General features: G+C 33.8%; 1 protein-coding gene across 22 annotated transcripts in view; it reads right to left on the bottom strand.

The window, feature by feature from the left end:
- Nucleotides 1–27,332, bottom strand: part of Erc1 (ELKS/RAB6-interacting/CAST family member 1) — a 564,692-nt gene that overhangs the window by 382,420 nt on the left and 154,940 nt on the right. For all 22 annotated transcript variants that reach the window (XR_009228273.1, XM_058584138.1, XM_058584139.1 and 19 more), the window contains one exon: nucleotides 10,584–10,751. Coding sequence is in view for 21 of the 22 variants with exons in the window: in XM_058584138.1 (XP_058440121.1) it covers nucleotides 10,584–10,751 (168 nt within the window). In the remaining variant the exon portion in view is untranslated. The remainder of the gene's footprint in view (nucleotides 1–10,583; nucleotides 10,752–27,332) is intronic.

The raw sequence follows: 27,332 nt of genomic DNA, 5'->3' as shown, positions 1-27,332 counted from the left end.
CCACAGTGTAGTCAATGAATGTGCCTTCAACTTTTAAATTTATTTTAAACTGGTACATAAAAAGTGTGTGTGTGTGTGTGTGTATGTGTATGTATATATATATATATATATATATGGGATATTATGTGATGTCTACATATGTATACATTATGTAATGTTCAAATCAGGATAAACCTATCTACTCAAATATTTATCCTTCCTTTTTGGTAAAAACATTCAAGATACTTCCTTCTAATATGCTTTTTCTTAATGAATAGTATATTATTGTTATCTATAGTCACCCTACTATGCAATAGAATGCCGGAACTACTTTTTTCAAAGTACTTTAGTACCTATTAATCCACCTTTCCCCATCCCTCCCCTCTCTTCAGCCACTGGTAACCATCTCTCATCTTCTATAAGATCAACTATCTTAGATTGCACATATAAATGAGATTACCAGGTACTTGTCTTTCGTGTCTGGCTTATTTAACATAATGATTGCCAGTTCCATCCACACTGTCCCAAATGATGGGATTTCATCCCTTTATGGTTGAATAGTATTGTGTATATGTACCAAAATTTTCTTTATTCAATCATCAGCTGATGGACACTAAAGTTTATTTACATTTATTGGCCACTGTGATGAGTGCTACAATAAACATGTCTTTGACAGGCTGGTTTCACCTCTTTTTAATATATATCCAGGAGTGGAATTGTTGAATCATATGGTAGCTCTTTTTTTTTTTTTAATTTCCATGCTCTTTTCCACAAAGGCTGTACTAATTTACATTCCTATCAAAAGTGTGCAAGGATTTGTTTTCCATCTCCTTACGAGTACTTATTATCTTGTATTTTTGCCAATACCCATCCTAACTGGAGTGAGGTAACATCTCATTCTGGTTTTGATTTCATTTCCCTAAAGATTAGTAATACTGAGTTTTGGGCTTGTTGCCCTCCCCCCCCCTTTCCCTCCCCCCCTCCCCTCCCCCTCCCTCCCTCCCCTCCCTTTCTGTCCCTCCCTTTTTTTGTTTTGTTTTGTTTTATACTGGAGATCAAACCCAGGGTCACTTTACCACTTAATTACATCCTCAGCACTTTTTTTTTTTTCTTTTTTGAGACAGGGTTTCAGTAAGTTGCAGAAGGCCTCACTAAACTGGCTGAGCTGGACTTAAATGAGCCTCCCAAGCCACTGGGATTACAGGCATGCACCACTGCCCCTGGTTTGCCCTTTGCTCTCTTGCAGTGTTAGGGATCAAAACCAGAGCATTGTGCATGCCAGCAAGCGCTCTATCACTGAGCTACACATTCAGTTCCCTTTTGCCCATTTAATTATTTGAATCATTTGGTGTTTTCTGCTACTGAATTGTTTGAGCTTCCTACTCATTCTGGTTATTTACTTCTTGTCAGATGTATAAGTTGCAAATATTTTCTTCCATTCTGGAGGTTGTCTCTTCACTATTAATTGCTTCCACTGCTATGCAGAAGCATTTCCTTTAGTTAATTTCTTCTTTTGTTCCACATACTTTTGAGATCTTATCCAAAAAAATCATTCCAATGTCCTGAAGAATTTCCCTTGTTTTCTTAGTTTCATATTTTTATTTAGATCTTTAATCCATGTTGATTTTTTATACCTTTATTTTATTTACTTTTATGTGGTGCTGAAGATTGAACCCAGTGCCTCAACATGTATAAGGTGAGTGCTCTACCACTGAGCCACAACCCCAGCCCCTGAGTTGATTTTTTTTTTTATATGATGAGGGAAAAAAAGTCACTTTCATCATTCTGCATGAGGATACAGGATTTTCCCAGCACCATTTGGTGAAAAGATTGTCTTTTCTCCAGTGAATGTTCTTAGAACTTTCATCCAAAATCAATTAGCTACGAATACATGAGGTTATATCAAGGCTCTCTATTCTGTTCACTGTTCTGTGTGTTTATTTTTATAAACAGGACTTCATTCTTTAATTGCTAAATTAAGACATATAAAATTAAATATATTGTTTAAAAGTAAAGCTACAGGAAAATTAGAAACAGATTATAAACTTTTCCTCTCCCATGAAACTGTTACAATTAAAGTTACTAATAACCTTCACTTCATTCAATTCTAACATCAATTCTCATTTTATCTAACTCATCAGCTATAATTTACAAAGCTAATTATTCCCTCTATTTTGAAACACTTTCTTTAATTTCTGAGTTATTGTATTACATCAAATAGAAACAAGACTGGACTATTGTTTGGAAGAGGGCGATTTGACAAAATGAATCTGAAGGTATCTGGAAAAATAAAGTCAAAAAAGTCAAAAATTCTTCCAAAAAGAAAATTAATATAGCAGAACAACCTACTAACTGTTAAAATGCATAGTTTCACCTCAGTACACGAAATAGTTTGATCTTGATACAGAAAAATACACCAATAAATGGAACAAAATAAAATCCAAAAATAGGCCCAAGTTGATGACATTTCATTGTGGCATTTCAAATCAGAAGAGAAAAAAGTACATTACTCAATAAATATTATACTGACAACTGGCTAGGAACACATAAAAACATAAAGCTGAATCATTAAAGCAAAACATAAAGTTTATAAAATAATTTTTAGGTTTAAGGGGGAAAAAATGGTTTAAAGTACCAGAAGAAAGTATGTGTGAATTATTTAATAACCTTGGAATGCATAAGGATTTTCTTAATATGACCTAAAATTGAGAGAACATGAAAGAAAAGACTACTAACTTGGCCAAATACCACAAATTAAGTAAAAAATAAAATGGCAAATAGGAAAATGTATTTGTAAAATATGAGAGAAAAGAGACCAATTTACTAACTAGGGAAAGAATTCCTATAAAGCAGTTAAAAAAATGTAATACAAAAATGTGAGGGCAAAAAATGAGTATGTAGTACCCATAAGAAAGAAAACGAAGCTGAGCAGAAAACATATAAACAAGTACAAATTTTTTGCAGGACAATTTGGCATCGATCAATTAGTTTGTATGCATACAATATCAAATCATGAATGAGATGGACTTATGTCATTATCATGCTGTTCTAATAAATAAGAAAAAATCCTATCAAAATCTACCTTAAAGGCTATAGGGTATGAGTTAAACTAGAATGTAAGTAAGACACAAAAAACCACATAGATACTTTCAAAAACGAGAAAAAAGCCATATATAAAAGATTAAAATATTTATTTTTAAATTAATTGAAAATATGATTCCTGTTGGGTTTTAAATATTTTTTAGTTGTAGATGGACATTTATTTATTTATTTATTTATTTATTTTTATGTTGCGCTGAGAATCAAGCCCAGTGCCTCACCCGTACCAAGCAAGCGCTCTACCACTGAGCTACAACCCTAGCCCAGTTGTTTTATTTAATTGTATAACACATATATGCTTGCATATGCATAAAAACATTACAAAGGGATGCAAAAAGAACATAACAATAGTTAATATAGCTAAGAAATTGCATTGAGAGGGTCAAAGTATGGAAAATAGGACTTGAATTTCACTTCATATGTTCTAATACTTCTTTAATTTTTTTTCCTTGATCATATCTGACTTTCAGAACTTGAAAATGAATTAATTTTTAAAACCGCACTGCCATTTCTCAGTGCTTTTAATGAAGTATTTATCTAGGGACTGGGACTGTGGCTCAGTGGCAGAGCGCTTGTCTTGCAAATGTAAGGCACTGGGTTCGATCCTCAGCACCACATAAAAAAATAAAAAACAAATAAAAATATAAAAAAAGTTTGTAAAAAAGAAATACTTATCTGGACTTTAAAAGAGTTAAATAACGGGGTAAAAATGGGAGTTCATAACCCACTTGAATCAAAGTGTGAAATATGATATATCAAGAACTATGTAATGTTTTGAATAAATATTCATCTCAGTGAACAAAAAAATAAAATAAAAGAGTTAAATATATTTATATTCCAAATATAACAGTTGTTCTACATTATATATAAATAACAGACAAAAATGTTTCAAAGGCAAAACTTACACAATAATTGTACAATTCCCTCTCCCAAAGGATATTTCAGAATTATTTTTTCTAATAAAAAATAACTGCTGGCATGCTAGCAGTCAGTAGCAAAGCTATAGCAAGAATCCTCAGCAGGAATAACCCCAGGCCTGACAGCAAATCAAAACATTAATGAATTGGCCAAGAAAGAAAAAATCCTCCACCCATATAACAGCTTTTGTAAAGCAGAAGTGTTTCAAAGTCTCAAATTAAAAAACAATATAGGGAAGCTTCTTACAAGTTAACATAGTCTAATCATGCATTTAGTCCCCATGATCCTAGCTATTTACCCAAATGAGTTAAAATTTTATGTCTGCACACATACCCCCTCCCCCCCCAAAAAAAAAACTGCACATAAATTTTTATAGTAGCTTTATTCAAAACTGCCAAAAATTGGAAGCAACCAAGATGTCTTTCGACAAGTTAAGTGATTAAACTGTGGTACATACACACAATGAAATATTATTTAGCAATAAAAATAAATGAGCTATCAAGGCACTAATAGAGACGAAGGAATATTATTAATGAAAGAAATCAGACTGAAGACAGTACATATTGTACGACTCCAACTACATGACATTCTGGGACAGGCATTATCTATAGAGATAATAAAAACCTTTTTGTTATCTATAGAGATAATAAAAACCTTTTTGTTATCTATAGAGATAATAAAAAGGGGAACATAGTGATTTTTTAAGGCAGTCAAACTATTCTATATGATATATCAATGATGGATACTTGACATACATTTTTCAAAACCTAATAACTATAGAAAACAAAGAGTGAACCCTAAAGTACAGCTTTAATTAACAATAATGTATCAATATTGGTTCATCAATTGTAATAAAGGCAGCATACCAAGGCAAGACATTAATATAGAAGAAACTGTGAACAGAACAGAGTATATGAGAACTTTCTGTACTTTCTGGTCCACATTTATACATGCACATAATTTGATTAATCTCATTCCCCAGTACCTTCCCTTTCCCTTCCCTCTTCCCTTCTCCTGATCCACTTATCTCCTTTCTATTGTTATTATTATTATCAGTAGTAGTAGTAGTACATTATAATTTAAATAACAGGACTCACTTCAGAATGTTCATACATGAATGCAGCATAATTTAGTAGATTCTAAGCCCCAGTACTTACCTGTGCTTTCCCCTCTTCCCTCCCTCAGAGAGGGAATAAAACTAAATGCTTATCTCTCACCCTGCACAAAAGTCAACTCCAAACAGATCAAAGATTCCAGAATACAACAGTTACTAATATGGCATTATGTAAAAAAGTGGATGTGTAACTGATGTGATTCTGCAATCTGTATACAGGGTAAAAATGGGAGTTCATAACCCACTTGAATCTAAAGTATGAAATATGATATGTCAAGAGCTATGTAATGTTTTGAACAACCAATAATAAAAAAAAAACTATGCAATTCCTAAAAGAAAACAACCCAACATATAGGCACAGGCAATGACTTTCTCAAAAGTACTCCTAAATCTCAGAAAATAATACCAAGAATTAATAAAAGGGATGGCATCAAATTTAAACCTTTCTGCACAGCAAACAAAACAATTAAGACCTGAAGAAAGAACAAATAAGACTGTGAAGAAAGAACATGCAGAATGGGAGAAAATCTTTGCTAGCTACTCTTCTGACAAGAGGATTAAAGTCTGGAATATATAACTCAAAAAACTTAATACTCAAAACAAACCAATCAATAAATAGGCAAATAAACTAAAAAGATTTCTCAAGAGGAATCAACATCATTAGCAATTAGGGAAATGTAAGTCAAAACTACACTGAGATTTCATCTCACTTTAGTTAGAAGAACAGCCATCAAAGTTATAAAAATAATGAAAGTTGGAGAAGATATAAAGAAAAAGGAACACTTTTATACTGTTGATGAGACTGTAAATTAGGACAACTACTAGGGAAACCAGTATAGAGGTTCCTCAAAGACTAGGAATGACCCAGATATACCACTACTTGGTATTTATCCTAAAGAATTAAAAATGGCATACTATAGTAATACATGCATATCATCACAGCAAAATTCACAATAGGCAAAAACTATGGAACCAGCCTAGGTGTCTGTCAATAGATAGATGGATAAAAAAAATGTAGTGTGTATATATATATAACAGAGATTTATTCATCCATAAAGAAGAATGAAGTTATCAGGAAAAAATGTTTTGAAACTTGAGAAGATTATGTTAAGCCAAATATAATAAGCTAAACTCAGAAAGCCAGTGGTCATATGCTTTCTCTTACATGTGGAAGAGACAAAGAAAAAAGGGAGGACGTATTTCATGAAAATCAAAGAGAAATTTTGAAAAACAGAAGAAAGGGACTAGAAGAAAGAGAAGAGGGGAGCATAAAGAGAAATACTAGGGTAGTTGGCCAAATTATGTTTTTACATCAAGTGCATGTGTGAATAGGAAACAATGAATCTCATTACTTATAACACACCAATAAAAATATGGGGGAAATCTGTTATTTATTTATTTATTTATTCATTCTTTTACTCTAATTTATTATTTATATTATTTATTCTTCTACTCTTTTACACTGCCATACATGGATGGTTTTTCAAAATCTACTTTTTGTTTAGAAAAGTTTTGGATTTTCAGAAGTGTTATAAGAGGTACACAGATGATATAAACAGTTCTGGTGGGGCTGGGGTTGTAGCTCAATGATAAAGTACTTGCCTAGCATATCTGAGATACTGGGTTCAATTTTCAACACTGCAGTACATAAATAAAATAAAGGTCCATCAACAACTAAAAAAATTTTTTTAAAGAGTTATGTATCTGGGGGATAGTTCCCCTATTGACATCACTGAGGTTCAACAGTTACTATAAATCAATCAATATGACTTTGCATACACCCAGAGATATGAAAAATTGTGCTCTATATGTATAATATGAATCACAATGCATTCTGCTGTCATATATAACAAATTAGAATAAAAAATAAATTAAAAAATAAATGAGTCAATATGAATACATTATTTATAAAAGTCCATACTTTATTCAAATTTCCTTAATGTTTGCCTGATGTTAGTTTTCAGCTCCAAGATACCCCACCCCCGGATATACCCTCTATTTGGATGTCATGTCTTCTTGGGCTTTTCTTGACTGTTTCTTAAAGTTTCCTTTTTTTGGGAGGACTTCACAATTTGGGGGAATATTAGCCAGGTATTTTGAGTAATGTTTCAGCATTAGGATTTGCTTTTAATTGGACTGGAGTTGTGGGTTTTGAGAAAAGGACCTCAGAAGTGAAGTACCATTTTCATTGTGTTATATAGGGGATACCCATTGTCAAATAACTTATCATAGTTAACGATGACTCGATGACTCCATGACTCCCCGCTTTTTTTTTGGTAATGAGGACTGAACCCAGGGGCACTTTTCCACTGAGCTACATCCCAGTCCTTTTTATTCTGGTATTTTTGAGACTCACTAAAAGTTGATTAGGGCCTCACTAAGCCATTGAAGCTAGTCTCAAACTCAGGATCCTCCTCAGTCTCCCAAATGGCTGGAATTACAGGCAAGCACTACCACATCCAGTTCAAAAAAAAAATTTAACATTATTAGGGATCTTAAGATATTGACTCTTTTCAAGTAAAAAACATGAGATATCGAGACCCTCTCCAAAAAAAGGAGCAAAATGAGCAAGAATTTTTAAACAAGAACAGTTAATAAATAACTGCTCAAATCAGTCTAGATTAACTATTTGTTTAGTCCATTTATGTGCAATAGTTTAAAGACAAGAGTTGCAAATAACTTTGAATTTGTTCTTACCTATCAATTTGGTCTGCTTTTGAAACATTTTAATTCTAATGTTCTTTTCATATCTAGAGAAGGCTATGGGAATCGAGGAGCAGGGCATCCTGCTAGCTTTTCCAGGTTTAGAAGGAAAATAAGAGCTCAATGTTTTCCTCATATAAGAATGCCCAAAACACATCTGAGTTCCTTGAGTAAGACAAGCCAATGCCCTGTACTATCTGAGAGAACTGTTTCAAACTCTCTCTTAAAGATAACATATACATTTGTAAACATTTCATCCAGTGGTCAAATGCCTTTGCACTGTAAGCTGTAGGAGAATGCACTGTAAATTCCCCAAAGATTCCCCAAACAACTTTTCCCTAAAACAAAATCTTAATTCAGTTCTTCTCGGTATTGGTGATAATCATGGTACTGGAGTCCCAAAGGAAGCTTTTAAGTGGTTATAAGTAGACAGAAAATAAACATGGAAAAGAACAAGCACAGAAGTGATTATATGAAAAGAAGCATTAGGGCTGGGGTTGTAGCTCAGTGGTAGAGCACTTGCCTAGTATGTGTGAGGTATGTATGGGTTTGATTCTCAGCACTATTCTCAGCACTGAGAGAATATATATATTCTATATATTCAGCACTATATATATATGTTTATATATATTCTCAGCACTATATATATGTATATTTATAAATATACATATGTATAAATAGTCCATCAACAACTAAAAAAAATTTTTTAAAGGATTAATAATCTAAACCAGTTTTGAAAGGAGCTATATCATCTATTTGATAACTATACAGAAACAGTGTGTAAATCTACATTTTTTTGTTGTTGTAGGTGGACACAATGCCTTTATTTTATTAATTTATATGTGGTGCTGAGGATCAAACCCAGGGCCTCACACATACTAGGTAAGCACTCCACTGCTGAGCCACAACACCAGCCCCAACTTCATAAATATAAAAATGTCTGATTACACAGGCATGCACATACACACAAAGAGTCAAAAGCCAAACCCAAAAAAATATTTGGAATTAACAACAGACTAAAGGAATTAGTTATTAAATTGGAAAAGAAATTCTATAAACCAATAAAAAGTAAGTTAGTATATGAACAGATATTTGATAGAAAAGAAAATGCAAAGGAACATAAACATATAAAAATACATTCAACTTTACTTATAATGAAAAAAAGGCAACTACACTGACAGACTGTTTTCTCATCTATCAGACTGGTACTGAGTTTGATAACACATTCTATGGACAAGTATATGGTGAAATGGCACTTCCATACACTGACGGTGGGGAAAATATTGGTACAATCTCTCTAAAGCTACATGAGGAATTCCTCAAAATTATAAACACATGCCCTTTCATCCAGCAGTTCTACTTCAAGTAGTTGACCCTAGAAACATACTTCATATATGCTATAAATTAAACATATACAACCCTTTTATTATAGCATTAATTTATGTAGTAGAAGAAATTTGAGAAAACTGTATGTCCTTGAGCAGAAATCTTGCTAAATCAATTGTAATACATCCATACGATGTCATCAGTACCAATAAGGAAGCACTTGGAAGGAGTTCCAGAATGTAATAACACACACACACACACACACACACACACACACACAGGAAAGAACAAGCAGTTAAGATCAGTAAGATGTGTGGTAAGACCAAGACACACACACATACACAAACACACACACACACACACATATTTTTGCTTGTATATGGATTATGCATGTATTTGGAAGAATATAAGAAAAGAGGTCAACTGAATAAAGAATATATGTGTGTTTTTATATGTGTAGACTGTTTCTCAAAGAATACATAAGAAACTGGTAAGAAGAGGTAAGCAGCATGGGAGGAAATAGTGAGGATATAAATATCTCTAAAATTTTAAAACAATAAATTAGTATCCATTTATCAAGATAAAATCAACTGATATTTATAGTGACCAAATTTTTACAATTACTTACTAAAAGTAAATGGAAGCCAAAACAATATAAACTGCAAATATAGAACATAAGCTTCTATATGAAAGAAAAGTTGAACTTGAAATTTAGCAAGGAAAGTTTTGGCTACTGTTAGAGGTTAAAAATAAACTGAGACAATGTCGAATATTTCTAATCTATCACTTCGATAGCGATGAATAAATAATAGCATGGCTTGTAACTGTTATTCAAACAGTGGCCTTTATTAAGTTAAGAAAAGGGGGCAAATGTTAGTTTTCGTATTTATTCCAGAATTTGCATCCTTCTAATAATATGATAAAAGAGGAAAAAAATTCTATCTTTCCTTGAAATAGGTACATTATATGTTAATTTTAGCAGCATGTTTTTCTATTCAAAACTGTCATATTATTAATCATGCAAATGGTCCATGTGCTGTTCAGATTCACTATAGTTCCAATCAAAGAAAGAAGAGGTAGAAGAAATGTCTGGTCAAACAGTACGGCAACTCACAAATACTTTTTAGAGAGAACATGATAATACTACTGAAACAAAAGAGAATACTACTGAAAGATATTAATAGTGTTTACTTATAAAAATTAAAGACAATATGCAGAGCTGTTTTAGCACTCTACCTATTGTAACAACAGTTCCATTTACTTGTATATGGATTATGCATGTATTTGGAAGAATATAAGAATATATGTTTTTCAAACTTTTATGCAAAAACATAATCAGAGAAATGAGAAAAAAACCTTTGACAACATGTAAGTATAATTTAGTGGTAGGAATGAGGAGGTATGTCAGAAGTAGACTTCTGAACTCTGAATGCCTGAACCTTACCTTCTTCTGAAGAACATTAACCTTCCGCTCCTTCACATCCAGCATGTCCTTGAGGTCATGTATCTCTCCAGCTTGTGTCCCTTTCTCTTCAGCCATGTCCTGAATTTGTTTTGTCTTTTTATTCAGCATGGTTTCCTTTTCTTCCAAACGCAATCGGAGAGCATCCACCTAAGAATACACAATTTTTACAAGTTATTAACCAAAAAGAACTCTTTTTGAATAGATACATTATAGGTTATAAAAAGATTGAGTTTTATTATTTCTGTATAATCTACAACTATGTTTTTCAAACTTTACATACATCAGAGTCACCTCACTGATTAAAACAGATTGCCAGGTACACCCACCAAGGTTTCAGGGTGGAAGTTGGAAATTAGCACATAGACAAGTTTCTAAGTGCTATTACATTTCCTTAGGAAATCTAAAATTAGAAAGGAAACCAAAAGAATCACCAGATAACAAAATCTACCCATAAGTTATGATGCTTTTAGGATAGCATCATGTGTGCTTGTACATCTACACAAAGCAAAAACAAAGGTCTGTTTTTCAGACACCAATAACTAAGGTAAAGTCTGACACTGAGTTACCTCTATCCTTGAAGTTTAATAGCTGCCATTAGATATAACTTATTTATTGAGAAATCTACTGATAATAATATTTATTTTAAAATCCATTTAAAGCAAATTTCATTAAGCTTTTAATATCCCATATATATTCACACACCAATTTTTTTGTTTGTTTTTTGTTTTTCCATCAAGGATTAAAACTTCAACAGGTATTTAATTGCAGAAAAACAGGAAGGTAGATTTCTTTCAGCTAGGAGAGTGGTATTTGGAGAAAATACGAGTCGTATTTACAAGCCATTTTTAATCTCCTAATAGCTATATTAAAAAGGTTAAAAAGATAAAATTTTAATAACATTTTATCTAATATTTCTACAACACTGTCATTTCAAAATGAATCTGTATTAAAAACTATTCATGAGGGATCTTACATTCTTTTCTTATATTAAGTCTTCAAAGTCCAATGTATATTTAACCTTTACATTACACCTCACTAGTCACTGCAAATCTTAAAGAGCAAGTTTGCTTCTGTAAAACATCTCATCTTTAACGTGCCAAATATTACTTTTACCGTGCTATACTTAGTTACTGCGTGTGTAGTAACCCATAAAGAAAAAGCAAGTAATATGAGTAATTATTCTTATTTAGAATATATTGAAGCTCTCAGGAAATATCTAATATTGTATTTAAACTACAAGGCATCTGAGATATAGTACTGAGATATAGCATGATATCTATATCATGTTCATAACTGTTCAGAAGTGTTATGAAAATTTTCTAGGTGACCAGTCTCAAGTACTTACAGATTATGTTGGACTATCCTAGAAAGAAAAAACATGCAGATAAACCACACTACATTATAAATGTAGTTGCTAAACTACATTATACAAGAATTTCTATGCCACTAGTCTCACCAAGCCAGAAGTTGGGGAGGATCTTTTTAGTTCTCATTTATAACTTTGCATCAAAGGTTTTACCTTGGGCATTCAATAAATACTCTTTCAGCTTTAATTTACCTCTACTTTACTTTAATAAAAGACATATAGTTAACTTTATTATAGTATGGAAAGACACCACTAACAATTTTCTAATTTTGATAATCTTTTTTCTGACTCACAAACACATGCATGTGGTCATATATATGCTTTTCCACCATATACACAACAGATTAAAAATCTTCAGAGTTCTATCCTTAGGCACTGTATTTTCTTCCCTTTTGTTCTTCTTGCAGACAATTCTACACTCTCCTATGGCACTTTAAAAAACTGGGACTTAAAAGCGAGAAAGAACAATGGCACACATCTATAATCCCAGAGACTCAGGAGATTGAGACAATAAGATCGCAGATTCATGGCCAGCTTGAGGCCTAACAGCTTAGCAAGATCCTGTCTCAAAGTAAAAATAAAAATTTAAGAAAAGGGTTCTGGATGTTGCTCAGGGGTAAAATACTCCTGGGTTAAATCCCTGAGGGAAGAGGGGTAGCACACAAGCTGGGACATAGATCTAAGAGAAGGTAGCAAGCGCAAGATCTCAAAGCTACCAATAAGTATTTACAGCAGGGATTGTGGTCAACTGGGCTATCTCTAGATCCTCCACTCTCAACTAATTCTATAATATACCCCCTGCCAGGGAATTTAGAGCATAGTATTCCAGGCCCTCCATGATGTAGGGGTCCCATCTGACCACCACTGCCTTATCTTTGTACTACACCTCCTCACTCCATTTGTAGCAATTCCTTGCTCTAGCGCCATACCTGTTCTCTGAATACATGCCATGCTTCTTATTTTACTTCTCATTCTTCACATTTTGTTCTCTCTCACAGTTCTAGAGGATAGAAATCTGACATCAAGGTTTCAGCAGGGCCATAATCTTAAGCCTGCCACCTTCTCTTATCTAAGTCTCATTTTTCTTAGGCCATCTGAGAGCTCTAAGGATAACTCTTTGTCTCTTCCTATCTTCTGTTGGCTCCTAGCAATCCTGGACCTGTAAATCCATCTGCAAAGACCCTAGCCAAATATGGGCACACTCAGATTTGGGTAGACATGAATCAATGGAGGTACTATTATCCTATTATCCACTATCCCTATTACTACAAAATGCTCTAAAATGCTAAACTTACTTTTAAATTAATAGTTGAGAACATATACAAACTGACACACAGACACAAAATCATTGAATGCTAAAAGTTAGACCAGAAATCCAAAATGGTTTGCTTACAAATAAGTTATACCTGCCATCCTGCTTATTCCTTTACTTATTGCTATGTCCTGAAGGACATGGTTTTGAAGAAGCCTCAGAGGACAGAAAACAAGACAGGGCAACACAAAGGAAGGTTAGAACAAAAAAACAAAATTACAAGCCTTCACTGGGCAACTGCCCTGCTTTTGAATGATCCTCAAGCATCTCGGTACTCTCAACACTCCTTTACAGCACCCACTCTAAACACCCCCCTTTGGTTTCAAGACTCCTTGACACTCTTAGAAATTACACAATAGTACATGCCTGTAATCCCAGTGAATCGGGAGGCTGAGTCAGGACTATGGCAAGTTGGAGGCCAGCCTCAGCAATTTAATGAGACCCTATCTCAAAATTTAAAAGTTCAATGGTAAAGTATCCCTGGGGTCAATTTCCAGTCCAAAAAAAAAAAAATATTGAAGACCCAAAGATCTTTTGTTTATATAAGTAATACTTTTTTTAATATTTATTTTTTAGTTGTAGTTAGACACAATATGTTTATAGTATTTATATGTGGTGCTGAGGATCGAACCCACGGCCTCACACATGCTAGGCGAGTGCTCTACCCCTAAGCCACAACCCCAGCCCCTCTGAGTTATACTTATCAATATTTATAATATTCAAATTTAAAATTAGTTTTCAAATTATTTATTAATTTAAAATGAGTCCATTATATAAGTTAAAATAACACATTAAATTATGGGGGGGCCACTATATTCACAAAAAATATGGTTAAAAAAAGCATGACTATTTTCAATTTTTGCAAATATATTTAGTGTTTGGGGGAGGGGGTACCTAAGACTAAATGCAGTTTTTATATCATCTAACAAAACTTAAACAGACCCAAAAGAACTAAACTATTTCAAAGTAATTTATTCACATCACATAATGAAGTTATGTTCTTATTTATAAGAATACATGAATGCCTAGCACCCAATCCACAATTACCTGACTTGCAAACACACTGGAATATACAACTCATAATGAGAAGAAAAGTCAATCAGTGAAAATTGATCCAGAAATAACATAGAGGATAGTTTGATGTTACTAACTTGGAATCTAAAAAAGCTGAACTCACAGAAACAAAGAGTCAAATGGTGGTCACCAAGAGAAAAAGATGGGAGTAGGGAGAGGAAATAGGGAGATATTAATCATAGGGTACAAATTTCAGTCATAAGGATGAAAATTTTCTAGGGATCTAATGCACACCACGATGATTACAGTCAATAATACTGTATTACATATTTGAAATTTATTTAAATATTATCACAAGGGAAAAAAGCTTGCTATGTGAGGTGACAGATGTGTTAACTAACTTGATTGTAGTAATTATTTTACAATATATACATTGATTAAAGCATCACACTTTATGCCTTAAATAAAGTTGTATTTGTGGAATATGTCTCAAGAAAGATGGGAGAGAGAAATTAGACGGACTTATAATTTTAAAAACCCAAATCAACTAAAGATAAAACGTCAATGTTTGAGGTGAAAAATACACTGGGTGAGATTAATGACAGATATAAGACATTACAGAAGAAAATTTTAATAATTTTTCGTTTTTTAATTAAAATGTTTTTATTTTACTTCTTTTTATTTATTTATTATTTATATATGACAAAGAATGCCTTACAATTCTTATTACACATACAGAGCACAATTTTTCATATCTCTGGGTGTATTCACAGTATATTCACACCAATTCATGTCTTCATACCTGTACTTTGGATAATAATGATCATCACATTCCACCATCATTTCTAACCCCATGTCCCCTCCCTTCCCCTCCAACTCCTCTGCCCTATCTAGAGTATTGTCTATTCCTCCCATGCTCCCTCTCCCTATCCAACTATGAATCAGCCTCCTTATATCAAAGAAAACATTCGGCATTTGTTTTTTGGGATTGGCTAACTTCACTTAGCAATATCTTCTCTAACTCCATCCATTCAGCTGCAAATGCCATGATTTTATTCTCTTTTAATGCTGGGTAATATTCCATTGTGTATATATGCCACTTTTTTTTATCCATTCATCTATTGAAGGGCATATAGGTTGGTTCCACAGTTTAGCTATTGTGAATTGTGCTGCTGTAAACATTGATGTGGCTGTGTCCCTGCAGTATGTTGTTTTTAAGTCCTTTGGGTATAGACTGAGGAGAGGGATAGCTGGGTCAAATGGTGGTTCCAGTCCCAGATTTCCAAGGAATCTCCATACTGTTTTCCATATTGGCTGCACCAATCTGCAGTCCCACAAGCAGTGTATGAGTGTACCTTTTTCCCCCACATCCTCACCAACACTTATTGTTGTCTGTATGCATAATAGCTATCATTCTGACTGAAGTGAGATGAAATCTTAGAGTGGTTTCTTCTCAGCAAAAGAAATAATCTGTGAGGTGAACAAAGAGCCTACATCTTGAGAACAAATCTTTACCCCTCACACATCAGATAAAGCACTAATCTGGGTATATAAAGGGTATACAAAAAAACTCAAAAAGCTAAACACCAAAAAAAACCAAATAACCCCATCAATAAATGGGCCATGAAGACACACATCTCAGAAGATGATGCACAATCAATCAATACCTGAAAAAAATGTTCATCATCACTAGCAATTAGAGAAATGCAAATTAATAATTTTTCTTTACTTCTCCATAAAAAAAGTAAAGAAAGAACAAAGTAGACTAACCTTGCAAAATAGCAACACTTATTATAAAGCTATTTAAAATAATAAAGAAATTAGGAATGAGAATAAACAAATCATTGCAACAGAGTCCAAAATGTAACTCACACCTAAAGCAAAAATTTTGAACCAAGTATGTTCAATAGCACTTATTTTCTAATATGCCATAAGACAAACCACGGGTGGGGAAAAAATTTACAAATCATAAATTTCATTTAAAAAAAAATTTTATCCATAATATATGAAAAGATCTCAAAACTAAAGAATATAAACTTTCTTTTTAATTGAGAAAAATATAAACAGGCTCTTCACTATAGAAGATAAAATGGAAAGTGAGCACTTGAGATACTACCAAACATTATTAAAATGGCCAAAATGTAGGCTGAATGCAGGAAAATCAGAGCCAGCCTCAGCAACTTAATGAGGCCCTGAGTAATTTAGGGAGACTCTATCTTAAAATAAAAAATAAAAAGTGCTGGGGATATGACTCAGCACTTAAGTGCCCCTGGGTTCAATCCCCATTACCAAGAAGAAAGAAAGAAAAAGGTCAAAATGTAAAAGATTTACCTTAACTACAACTGATAAATATGTAGAAAATCTGTACACTGGCAACAGAAATGTAAAATGGAACAATTACTTTGTAAAACAGTTTGGAAGTTTCTTAAAAAGTTAAACATCCATATATGTACCACATGATCCAATCATTTTACTCCTACTGAGTAAATAAAAGCATATGTCCACATAAAGACTTTTACATAAATGTTTATAACAGCTTAATATGGCAATAGCCAAAAATTGGAAAGAACTCAAATGTCCACCAACAGGTGAACAGATGAGCACATTCTCATATATCCATACAACTGAACACAACTCAGGAATAAAAGGAATGCATTGTTCACATCCTGTATAACATAGATAAATCTCAAAATGAAGTACAGACATACTCCATAACATGGATTACTCAGAAAATAATCGAGAGATGGGAAAAAGCCAAACAAAAAGCCTACATGCTATTTGCATTAATATGTATGTAAACTCCTGAAAAATGTAAACTATTAACAGTAGTGAAAATCAAAGGTTGCCTAAAATTTTCAGGTGGGGAGATAATGAGTAAATGGAGAAGGATAAGAGTAAGTCAGTAGGAAGGGATTACAAGCGGTATAAGAAAATCTGGGGGAGTAATGTAGAATATTCATTACCTTGACTATAGTGTTGGTTCCACAGAACATATGTCAAAATTTACCAAAATTGTTCTTAGACTTCCCAATCTCCATTACTGTGAGAAAATAATTGTTGTTCTTTATAAATAACCCAATCTATGGTATTTGTTATAGTAGCACATAGAGATGAAAACAGATACCAAGACAGAGGGGGACAGTATAATCAGAAGGGAAAAAAAAAACAGAATATTCAACAAATCATTTTGAGATAACTGGTTATCCATACTGGTGAAAGGGAAAAGATTCTTAACTTATACAATACACAAAAATGAATTCTAGGCAAATTAAAGACCTACACATGAGATGCATATCTTTACAACTCTTAGAAAGAAATAGAGGAAAATAGTTTTAAGTCACTGAGATGTAGGAGGGTTTTGTTTTTAAATGCAAAAGATATATCATAAAGAAAAATACTAAATATTAAATTCAACTGTTAAAGTTTAAAACATCTGCACCTTATAATGACATTTAAAGTATTTAATATTTTATCGGTATTTTATATGCCTATTGTATTTCTTAGTAAGAATACAGTAAGGTAACCAGAAGCTTATTTATATTTGCTTTAAAAATGTGGAGTATTTTGTGAACTGGTCAAAGTTAAATATGACTCAATTTCCAACTTTGATTTTCAAAGTTTATGATCATTTACAGTCACTCCAAAAAATTTAAAACTTAGGTATAAATCTAACAAAACATGTGCAGGATCTATAATGCTAAAAACCACAAAATGCTAGTAGAAGAAATCAAAGGGATCTAAGTAAGTCCTTCCCTTGAATACTATATGAAATGTAAAGTTAAAGTTAATAATACACATCAAGCCAGTCAGCCGACTTAATATTTTTCTCATGGACAAGGAATAAGAAAGTTGATTTATTAGTGATCTAAAAATGTAGTATACTGACAAACAGCAGAATTACAGTAAATCAAGACTAGTGAATCCAAAAGATGTTACACTAAAAATTTCCTGTTTTGGTAGCTGAATTCAGGCACACAAGCACAAGGATTAAAATTCAATGAAAAAGAAAGATGAATGACATGATGACCACCGAGTCCTGTAATGGTCCCTTTCTGAGACACAAGATGTCAAAGTAAGTTTCCTTCTGCTTTCTGTCATCTACCTATTAAAAATCAGGAACTCTTCCCTATCCAAAAACAAACAGTCCAAAAAATAAATATTTGAACAGACACAATACTGCACTCCAAAGTAAATGAAGCTACCACTGAGCAAAGACCTGTGCAAAATATGAAATTCAACAATGAAGCTGCTTTATATATGCACAGAACTCACTGACCCTTACCCACCTGGCATTCGGGCAAAGCTCAAGCCAGCCTGCATGCTTACTAATCATATTTGATAGTATCAGATTTGGTTCCTCTTAACCACATCCATTATAGGGCATCAGTACTGTGAGTAAAGAGGGTGCTTACTTAATCTGCTGACCCTTCTACACAGTTAAAAAGGTCAAAGACTTAGAAAAGTACATGTCATAAATTTTTAAAATAAATCACATACTTAATCATTTGCATCTAATGTCTTTTTTTAACTTACATATCATATACTATGTATTCCTCCTCTAAAATGTCTAACCAATAACCACAAGCAAAATACAAATCAACTCATCTAAAAAAAATAATATTTTACTCAAAATCTCCTAATATGCTATAACCTTCTTACTATAAAGGCAAAAGGCCCAGACATTTAAATCTTAGAGTAAGTCTTAACTGCCTAATTTACTTATCTCCCAGTTATTCCAAGTATTAATTTCACAAAACTAAAAGGCTTTCCATCTTTAGATGAGGGATAACATAACAGGAAAATATCCCTCATCGCTTCTACACATTTCTCATTTCAATATTACCAATAGGACAATTACCATAGGATAGTATTTGTGAGACCCTATAATGAATGCTGTTTCTTTATTAAAAGTATCTAGATAGTAAAGCTGCACTTTTACTGACTCAGTTAAATGGCCTGAAAATGTGCCAGAGTTAAATAGTCATAAATATCTGCATGCCATTTTGAGGGAATGTCAAGTATGAAACCCACAGGAATTGGTGACTGAAAACGTCCAAGAATGAGAACTCTTGTGATAAATGAACGTAAACCTATAGTGTAAGAGTGCTGGAAATGCAGGATTTGATACAAAAAATAGTTCATATCATAAATATTAGACACATAAATTGCCCAAGTCCATGCCTCAATTACTAAATAATCATTTCTTTACTAAGTATTCGATTCAAATCACCTCTATACACTTTTTCTTGTTCTGCTTTTTCATGCAATGCAGAATTTAAATGTGCTGGTCTAGAAATTTGAGATAAAAACAACCACAAAAACCACTTTGCTACTACTAGATTAATTGCTCTGAATTCTACACTGATCTTTTGGTTTGGAGTGAACTAAATTTGTAGTGTAATCCATATTTTGTAAACCACACACACAAAAAAACACACATTCAGGAAAACCCCTCAAAGATTAGCAGGACACACAGTCATCACCCTAACACCACTCCTGGCAGAAGCAATAAGACCTTGTTTATTCACATCAACTGAGCTGGAAGAACACCATCCACAGTTTGCCAAGCATCAAGGCCAGTGGTAAATGGGTTATGCCAATTTCAATAAAAAAGAGGTTTTTCTCTACAAGGTTTTCTCCACCAATGGAAATCAACAGAAAAAATGTCTACCCAGCTATTTTGGCATCTCACTTCTGATCCTAAAACTATTAATTACCTTAACCTTGCTTTATTTTACATCAGTAAATAGATCTACCTAAATGCACAGTAGTAGCAGTAATTTATTAAAAATGAAAAAATAGCTTGTTTCCTATAATTCTTTTGTTGGCTTTGCCAATATGACCTTTCCATCTCTGTGAATGAACCTTTTCAGGTTCTTCATTCACTATGCTGTCATTTCCTCTTTTTACATATTATTGTATACAACTTCCTCTGGAGAAACTAACTTTTAACCACCTTTTCCATAATGGCAGTTTCCAAATGTTTATTCCTATCTCCAACACCCCCAAACAGTTCTAAAATTCTGAGATTCTAGTGATATTTTCTATTTAAGCTAATTTTTCCTTTGAAAATTAAGTTGAGAATATTTAAGTTAGATTTTTTATATTTTAGGACCTTGTGTTAGCTTTTTGCTGTGAAAAAATACATGAGAAAAATAAAGGAAGAAAGATTTACTTTGGACCACAGTTTCAGAGATTTCAGTCCTTGGTCAGCTGGTTGTTGCACTGAGAGGGATCTATGGGGAGGCAGAGCCTGATGGCAGAGAGAGCATGTAAAGCAGGGCTGCTCACCTCATAATGCCAAAAAAAAAAGAAAAAGAGGAAGGAAGAAGCCTGAGACTAGGTCCTAAGTGTGTGCCACCAAGGACCCACTCCCTTCAACTAGGTCCATCTGGTACGTTTTCTACCATCTTCCAATAGTCTATGACAACATCAATGAACTAATACATCCATGAGGTTACAGTCCACATGATCCCATCACTTCTCCCCAAAAGACCTATCTCTGAACACTGCTGGATTGGGGACCAAGCTTCTAACACATGAGCCTTTGGGGGATATTCCAGATTCAAACCATAACAGACTTTTTTTTTTAAGGACATTAAATGTGGTCAAACATTAATGTATATTAAATCTGAGTGGTATTAAAATATTTCATGCATTTTTCCTGTATCCTACAGTATTTCATCAATTTTTTAAACAGTAACATTATGTTATTTAAACTCCTAATATTAAGGCTACATACGTAATTCAGGTAAGGTGCCTACGTAGCATGACATGTCCTAGGTTTGATCCCCAGTAAAACACACACACACACACACACACACACACACACACACACACACCTCCTAACTTTAAAGTTAAGGAAATCTAGGCCCAAACTAAGTCATTTGCCCAAGACAACTAAGTATAATTTCCTACCGCTATATTTCTCATTGTTATCACCTAGAAAGGGAGCAAAATGAAGGGCACTGGGCCACGGAATTGACATCATAAAGAGTATACAAGTAAACCTTTTAAAAAGGCTATTTCTACAAACTACATCAAGCTCTATTTGAATGAAGCCTCATACATGACAAAAATATGACTGGCTCAGAGAAACATCAAAAAAAGCAACTGTATAGAGTCCATCTTCTACTCCTGATAACACAATACTCAGACTGGGTACATTACAAGTTGAAAAGAGGTTTGTCTGGGTTCAGGGTTCTGGTCCAGTGTTGCAGGGCTGCATCTGATTAGCCTTTTTGGTGTCAGAATCCCAAGGTGGCAGAGGCATCACATGGTGAGCTCATGTGTATATGTCCTCTGGTTTTTCTCCCTCTTATAAGCCACAAGGATTCAATCACAGGGGTTCCATGCTGATGATCTGATCTAACTCCAATCACCTCCTGAAGGCCCCACATCAAAATACTATAGTCAGATTAAGTTTCTATCTTCCTAATATTTTACAATGGGGATTAAACTCCAAAATGCCTTTCAAGAGGAAGAAACTATATTCAAATCATAGCAGCAAGGGTAGAGATGCACCATTCCACAGTATACTGTTTGTTTATACTTTATTTTTTTTAAAAAAAAAAAGCAAGCTATAATTTTTCAATTTATAATCTAAAAGAGTAATGTTAATATGTCTTTTCCACTCACTTTTCCTTGAAATTCCTTATCAAAGAAGTGATGACTATACAACGCATACAGCATTAATAATAAAATTGTGGGGTTATTTTATTTTGTTTTGTTTTGTTTTTGAACAAACAGGGGATTGAACTCAGAGGCACTCAACCACTGAGCCACATCCCCAGCCCTATTTTGTATTTTATTTAGAGACAGGGTCTCTCTGAATTGCTTAGGGTCTCACTGGCTTGCTTTGAACTCAAGATCCTCCTGCCTCAGGATCTAAAGCTTTTGGGATTACAGGCGTGCACCACCACACCTGACCAAAAATGTTATCTTTGCTTCTTCAAACCTGATAGGCAGAGTGGCCAGCCAGTCTGGTTCTTCTACCTTGATCCCTATCTAAGCAAACATGTATGTAACACTTCTTCATTCTGGTATCAGACTAAGATCACTAAGCCTTACAGGTCTATGTAAAAGCCCTGAGAATACTAGCATTGACAGGACCGTTAAAAGACCCAGTTCAATCTCTCACCCAAAACCTGAAGTACCTGTACAAGACATCTCTAATACTTGAACACTAGCAGTAATGATCAGATGTACACTTCGTGAGGCTGCCCACATTCTACTTTATAACAGGTATAATACAAAATAATCTCTTATCTTGAAGTAGAAAATAAAATGTTTTTCTATAGTTTTACCCACTAGTCCAAGTTCAACCCATTAGGACTCTCTCTTCTCCTTAACAGCCATTCAAATAACATGAGACTATCATTTTAGCCCAAGAGTATTTCTGTTGCAAGCTACTATTTAACTGTTCCTTAACATGCCATGATTTTGGACTCTGCATTGAAGCATGATTAAATATGTCAATGTCTATCATTGTACCCAGAACTCAGTATTTTATGTGTGATCTGATCACTTCCTTCTTATTCCAGACACTTTTAAAACAATATAAGATTTCAATAAGTTTTTTTGTTTTTTAAAGGGAAAGAGGGAGCAATGGCAGCCACCATACAGACTTTCAGGGGTTATTTAAGTAGAATGTCCTGTATGCACACATGCATACATTTTGCAAGGGAGGAATGGTACATAAATATTTTTACATTCAGATATTAAATTAATCCTACTAGATTTAGTCAATAATTCAGCTCTATAGATCTTTCAGAATGCTGAAATTCTCATCTAACATGCATGTTACCATCTCATTTTTTCCTACCCAATTCATTAATTAAGATATTAAATAAGAAAGAGTCACATTTAGAGAGGTACTAGATTCTATCAGGAATTTACATGTAGGCTAACATATCACTAAATACAATTTCTGGAAAAGTCATTTTTCAGAGAAGTGAGAGAGGTTTGTTTTGTTTTGTATTTATTTGATTGATTGGTTGGTTGGTACTGGGTATTGAACCCAGGAATACTCTAACACTGAGCTACATACCCAATCTTTTCTCTTTTATTCTGAGACAGGCTGGCCTCAAACTTGGAATCCTCATGTCTCAGCCTTTCAAGTACTGGTACAGGCATATACCACTGTACCTGGCTTCATTTTTCAAATGTGAAGAAACCTAATTATAAGCTAATCCATCCATACACTGCCCTGACAGTGCCTCCAACAAGTACAGATTTACTATAGCTTCCATATTCTTCTGATCTTCCAGTCTAGAAATCCTATCAAAGAAGAACATAAAGTTAGTTTGAGATTATCTAGCTTTAATTGTTGGCTCTGAATGATCACTTCTACTTCAAGGACCTCACAAACCTTCCCTCTAATATTCCATTCTAATGTTGGATTTGGGGAAAAGATTAGGCTATGCAGAGATGTGGCAATCTTCTCTTCCCTTTTTGAAACTCAAAATGACATCAGCTCAAATCCACTCTCAGAAAACACTCTCATCTTCGTGATTCATCAATGATCATCAATATCAGATCATTAATTTTACTTGCCTCTGGATTTTAACTGTCCTAGCTAAAAGACAATCTTACAGTATTTCTCAAATTGGGGAACTTGTTAAAATGAAGGCTCTGATTCAGGAAATCTGAAGTGAGGATCAAGATTCTGCCTTGCAAGAAGCTCTTAGCTCTGGGCACTTTGAGTAGCAAGGCAATAGATCTCTTTAATGCTTCCTTACAGTTTCTCTTTTCACACAGTTGGGCTTCATTTCATTTCATTTTGCTCCTGTCTAAATTTATATTCTACTCTATCGAGTCCTTCTTCTTGACAGGGTAGCTAGAAACAATCTAGATATGAAATTTTGCCTGTTCTATCATCTACCAACAACCAGACACAATAGATAAGCTCTTCCTTTGATGCTCTTTCTCTGAAATTCATCATCTTTTTTGAATACACTTCAATTGATTTGGGGGTTTTGGCCTTAATGGCACTATCTCTGTAATGTCTGTACAAATATTTAGAGTGACATTTGATTTTTTCTACTTATTAAATTAATGTTATTTTGTCTATTATTCTTTCTTGTATCTCACTCTTTCCTTCTGGAAACAGTTTGTTTTTTTCTTCTTCTTTCCAGTTCTGGGGATTGAGTTCTGGGGATTGAGCTCAGGGGCAACCCCCACCTTTTTTTTTTTTTTTAGACAGGTCACATTAAATTACTTAGGGCCTCGCTAAGTTGCTGAGGCTGGGCTCAAACTGGGATTATACACATGCACCAACGTACCCAGCTTGCTTCTTCCTTCACTACAGCAGTTCCTCATACAGGGATCCATAGGTACCAAACTGCTCAGTTTGTTAGTCTGGAAAATTTATTTTACTTTTCACTGAAGAATGACAGCTATTTGGATCCACAATTCTGAGTTGCCAATGATTTTCTTTAAACTTTGAAGATTCTACTCTACTGTATTCTCACAACTATTATTGCTAATGAACAATCTGATGTTGTCTAACTGTCAATCCTTTGTAGGAAATGCTTATCCAGGGTTTCATGATGATACATGTAGGCATAAATAGCTTCCTGCTCAGGCATAATTTGTTCCTATCTAAATTGAAGAAAGCATTCCTGTATTAAGTTAAATTTTTTTTCTATTTCTATATGTGTGTGTGTGTGTATATATATATATCACATTTTATTTATTTATATGTGTGTGTATGTGTGTGTGTATATATATATGTGTATATATACTAATAAGTTGCCCAAGGTAGTCTCAACCTGCCATTCTCCTGCCTTAGCCTCCCTAGTAGGTAGCTGGGATTACCGGTGTATACCACCACATTTAGCTAAATTGAAAAATTACTTATAATTGTCTTTTAAGGTTGCCTCCTGAAAGTCTCACGTTCAATTCCCTAGCATCACCCCCCCCCAAAAAAAAAAAAAAAGAATGAAAACTAAAATTGCCTTTTATTCTCTCCTTCTGAAACTCCCATAGATATAAAATGGCCTTTATTCCCATGGAATTTTCTTTTTAAATGTCTACCTTTTTATCCTTCCCTATTGTTCTCTAGATAATATCTCACCAGTTTTAAGTTCCAATTCACTAACTTCCCTGCAGCACTCTCTAAACTATAATATACTAAACTATTACACTAAGTTTTCAACTTTAGTTACAACATATTTCACATTTAAAATCCTGTTTTGGTCTTTCAAAATATGCTTATATTATTTATAGTGTTTTGTTCTTTGATCATGTTTTAAATCCTTCCCTCATGTCATGATAATTTAATATTTTCTGATTACCACTATGTTCATATATTAACTCATCATAAAACTATGAGTAGCTCTATAATTATTTTTACAGAAGAAAAAATTGGGACATCAAATGTCTAAACTTTGAATGAAAATAAGATGCAAAGCCAAAATTTAAAGACACTATATGAAACAGTGAGAGCTTCCTTTGCTACACTGCATCATCTTTTACTCTCAACAGTCTTGAAACAACATCCCAACAAGGTATATGTGATCATCCTTTCTGAAGAGTGCTGCCACACTCGCTAGTCAACCTTTAATTGTAATAATTTATTTTATAGTCTCATTCTATTATCCAGTGTTCATAAGGGTCTAATCACTCTATCTGCTCTTACCTCTGACAGGGTAGATAACACTCCACAGGTGATTAAGTAATTTGGAGCTGTAAATTGATTCTAAGCAGGGCTTTACCTGTGAGAATATGTGTGCACCATGTTCAAAGCACATCCCTCAAGAGCAATTCAAACTCAAACATACATGAAGAGAGATCTTTTTACCCTGAAGTCCAGGAAGAAAAAGTACTAAATTCCTCTTATCCTCAATTCATGTAAAGGTTACCACTGAGCCATGCAATTCTACTCTAATTTTATTATTATATTTCCATTTTATGTTCAATGCCCTTACTCCTTCAATATGCAGTTATTCTAGAGTGTTTAATGTTCTTGTATATTACGCATCTTGGAAATACACAAGGTGTTCTTGGACAGGGGGTGCCAGGGATTAAACCCAGAGGTGCTCAGCCACTGAGCCACATCCCCATCCCTATTTTGTATTTTATTTAGAGATAGGGTCTCACTAAGTTGCTTAGGGCCTCGCTAAATTGTTGAGGCTGGCTTGGAACTAGCAATTCTCCTGCCTCAGCCTCCCAAGCCACTAGGATTACAGGTGTGCACCACTGCTACAAGGTGATTTTTATATATGTGCATTTTCATTTATATTAATGATATATACCTCATCCTGTTTCTTACTTTTAAAAAATATCATCAAGGGCTGGGGTTATGGCTTAGTGGTAGAGTGCTCGCCTAGCATGCATTAGGCACTGGGTTGGATCCTCAGCACCACATAAATGTAAAATAAAGATATATATATATATATAAATAATATCATCAACAGTCCAAATAAATACATTTTGGGGACATTGTTTTCTGATTTTTACATAGTATTCCATGTTATACATCTATTATACTTTTTATCTAACGCCCTAGTGATAAACACTTAGGCTGCTTTCAATTCCCTGATCCCCTAAACCATGCTATAGTGAACATCGTTACAATCATGCATCAGTGGGAAAGGTTCTCTAGAAAAACTATTGTGGAATAGGATTATTGAGTACAACTATGCTACTTATGTTCTTGTTTCCTGAAATCCTCACAAGCACTGGAAGTTATCTCATTTTCTAATTTTTATCAATATGAGGAATGGAATGTAGTATTTCATTGTCTTTAAAATCTGCATTTTTGTTTATTCATTAGATTGAAGATGTCATGGTATATTTGTTAACCCTTAGGTTTTGTTCTCTGTTAACTGCCTATTCAAACACATTTCCTTCTCCACCTCCCTATTATTCCTTATTATCTTGGGAAGCACTAAAAATTTTTCTCTCCATCAGCCACCCATTTGTGGACTTTGCCAATGGTGTTCCTTCTTGAACAAAAATTGTTAAATTTGAGGGAATCATTTAAGATATCCTATCCAAGATAGACCTATCTAACATTTTCACTTATTAGCTT

This window comes from Marmota monax, unplaced genomic scaffold (assembly GCF_021218885.2).
Source record: "Marmota monax isolate L192 unplaced genomic scaffold, Marmota_monax_Labrador192_F-V1.1 WCK01_AAM20220418_F8-fsc00163, whole genome shotgun sequence".
In the NCBI taxonomy this organism is placed as follows: domain Eukaryota; kingdom Metazoa; phylum Chordata; class Mammalia; order Rodentia; family Sciuridae; genus Marmota; species Marmota monax.
Note: the sequence above shows the minus strand (reverse complement) of the source record. Positions and strands in the feature narration are given on the sequence as shown.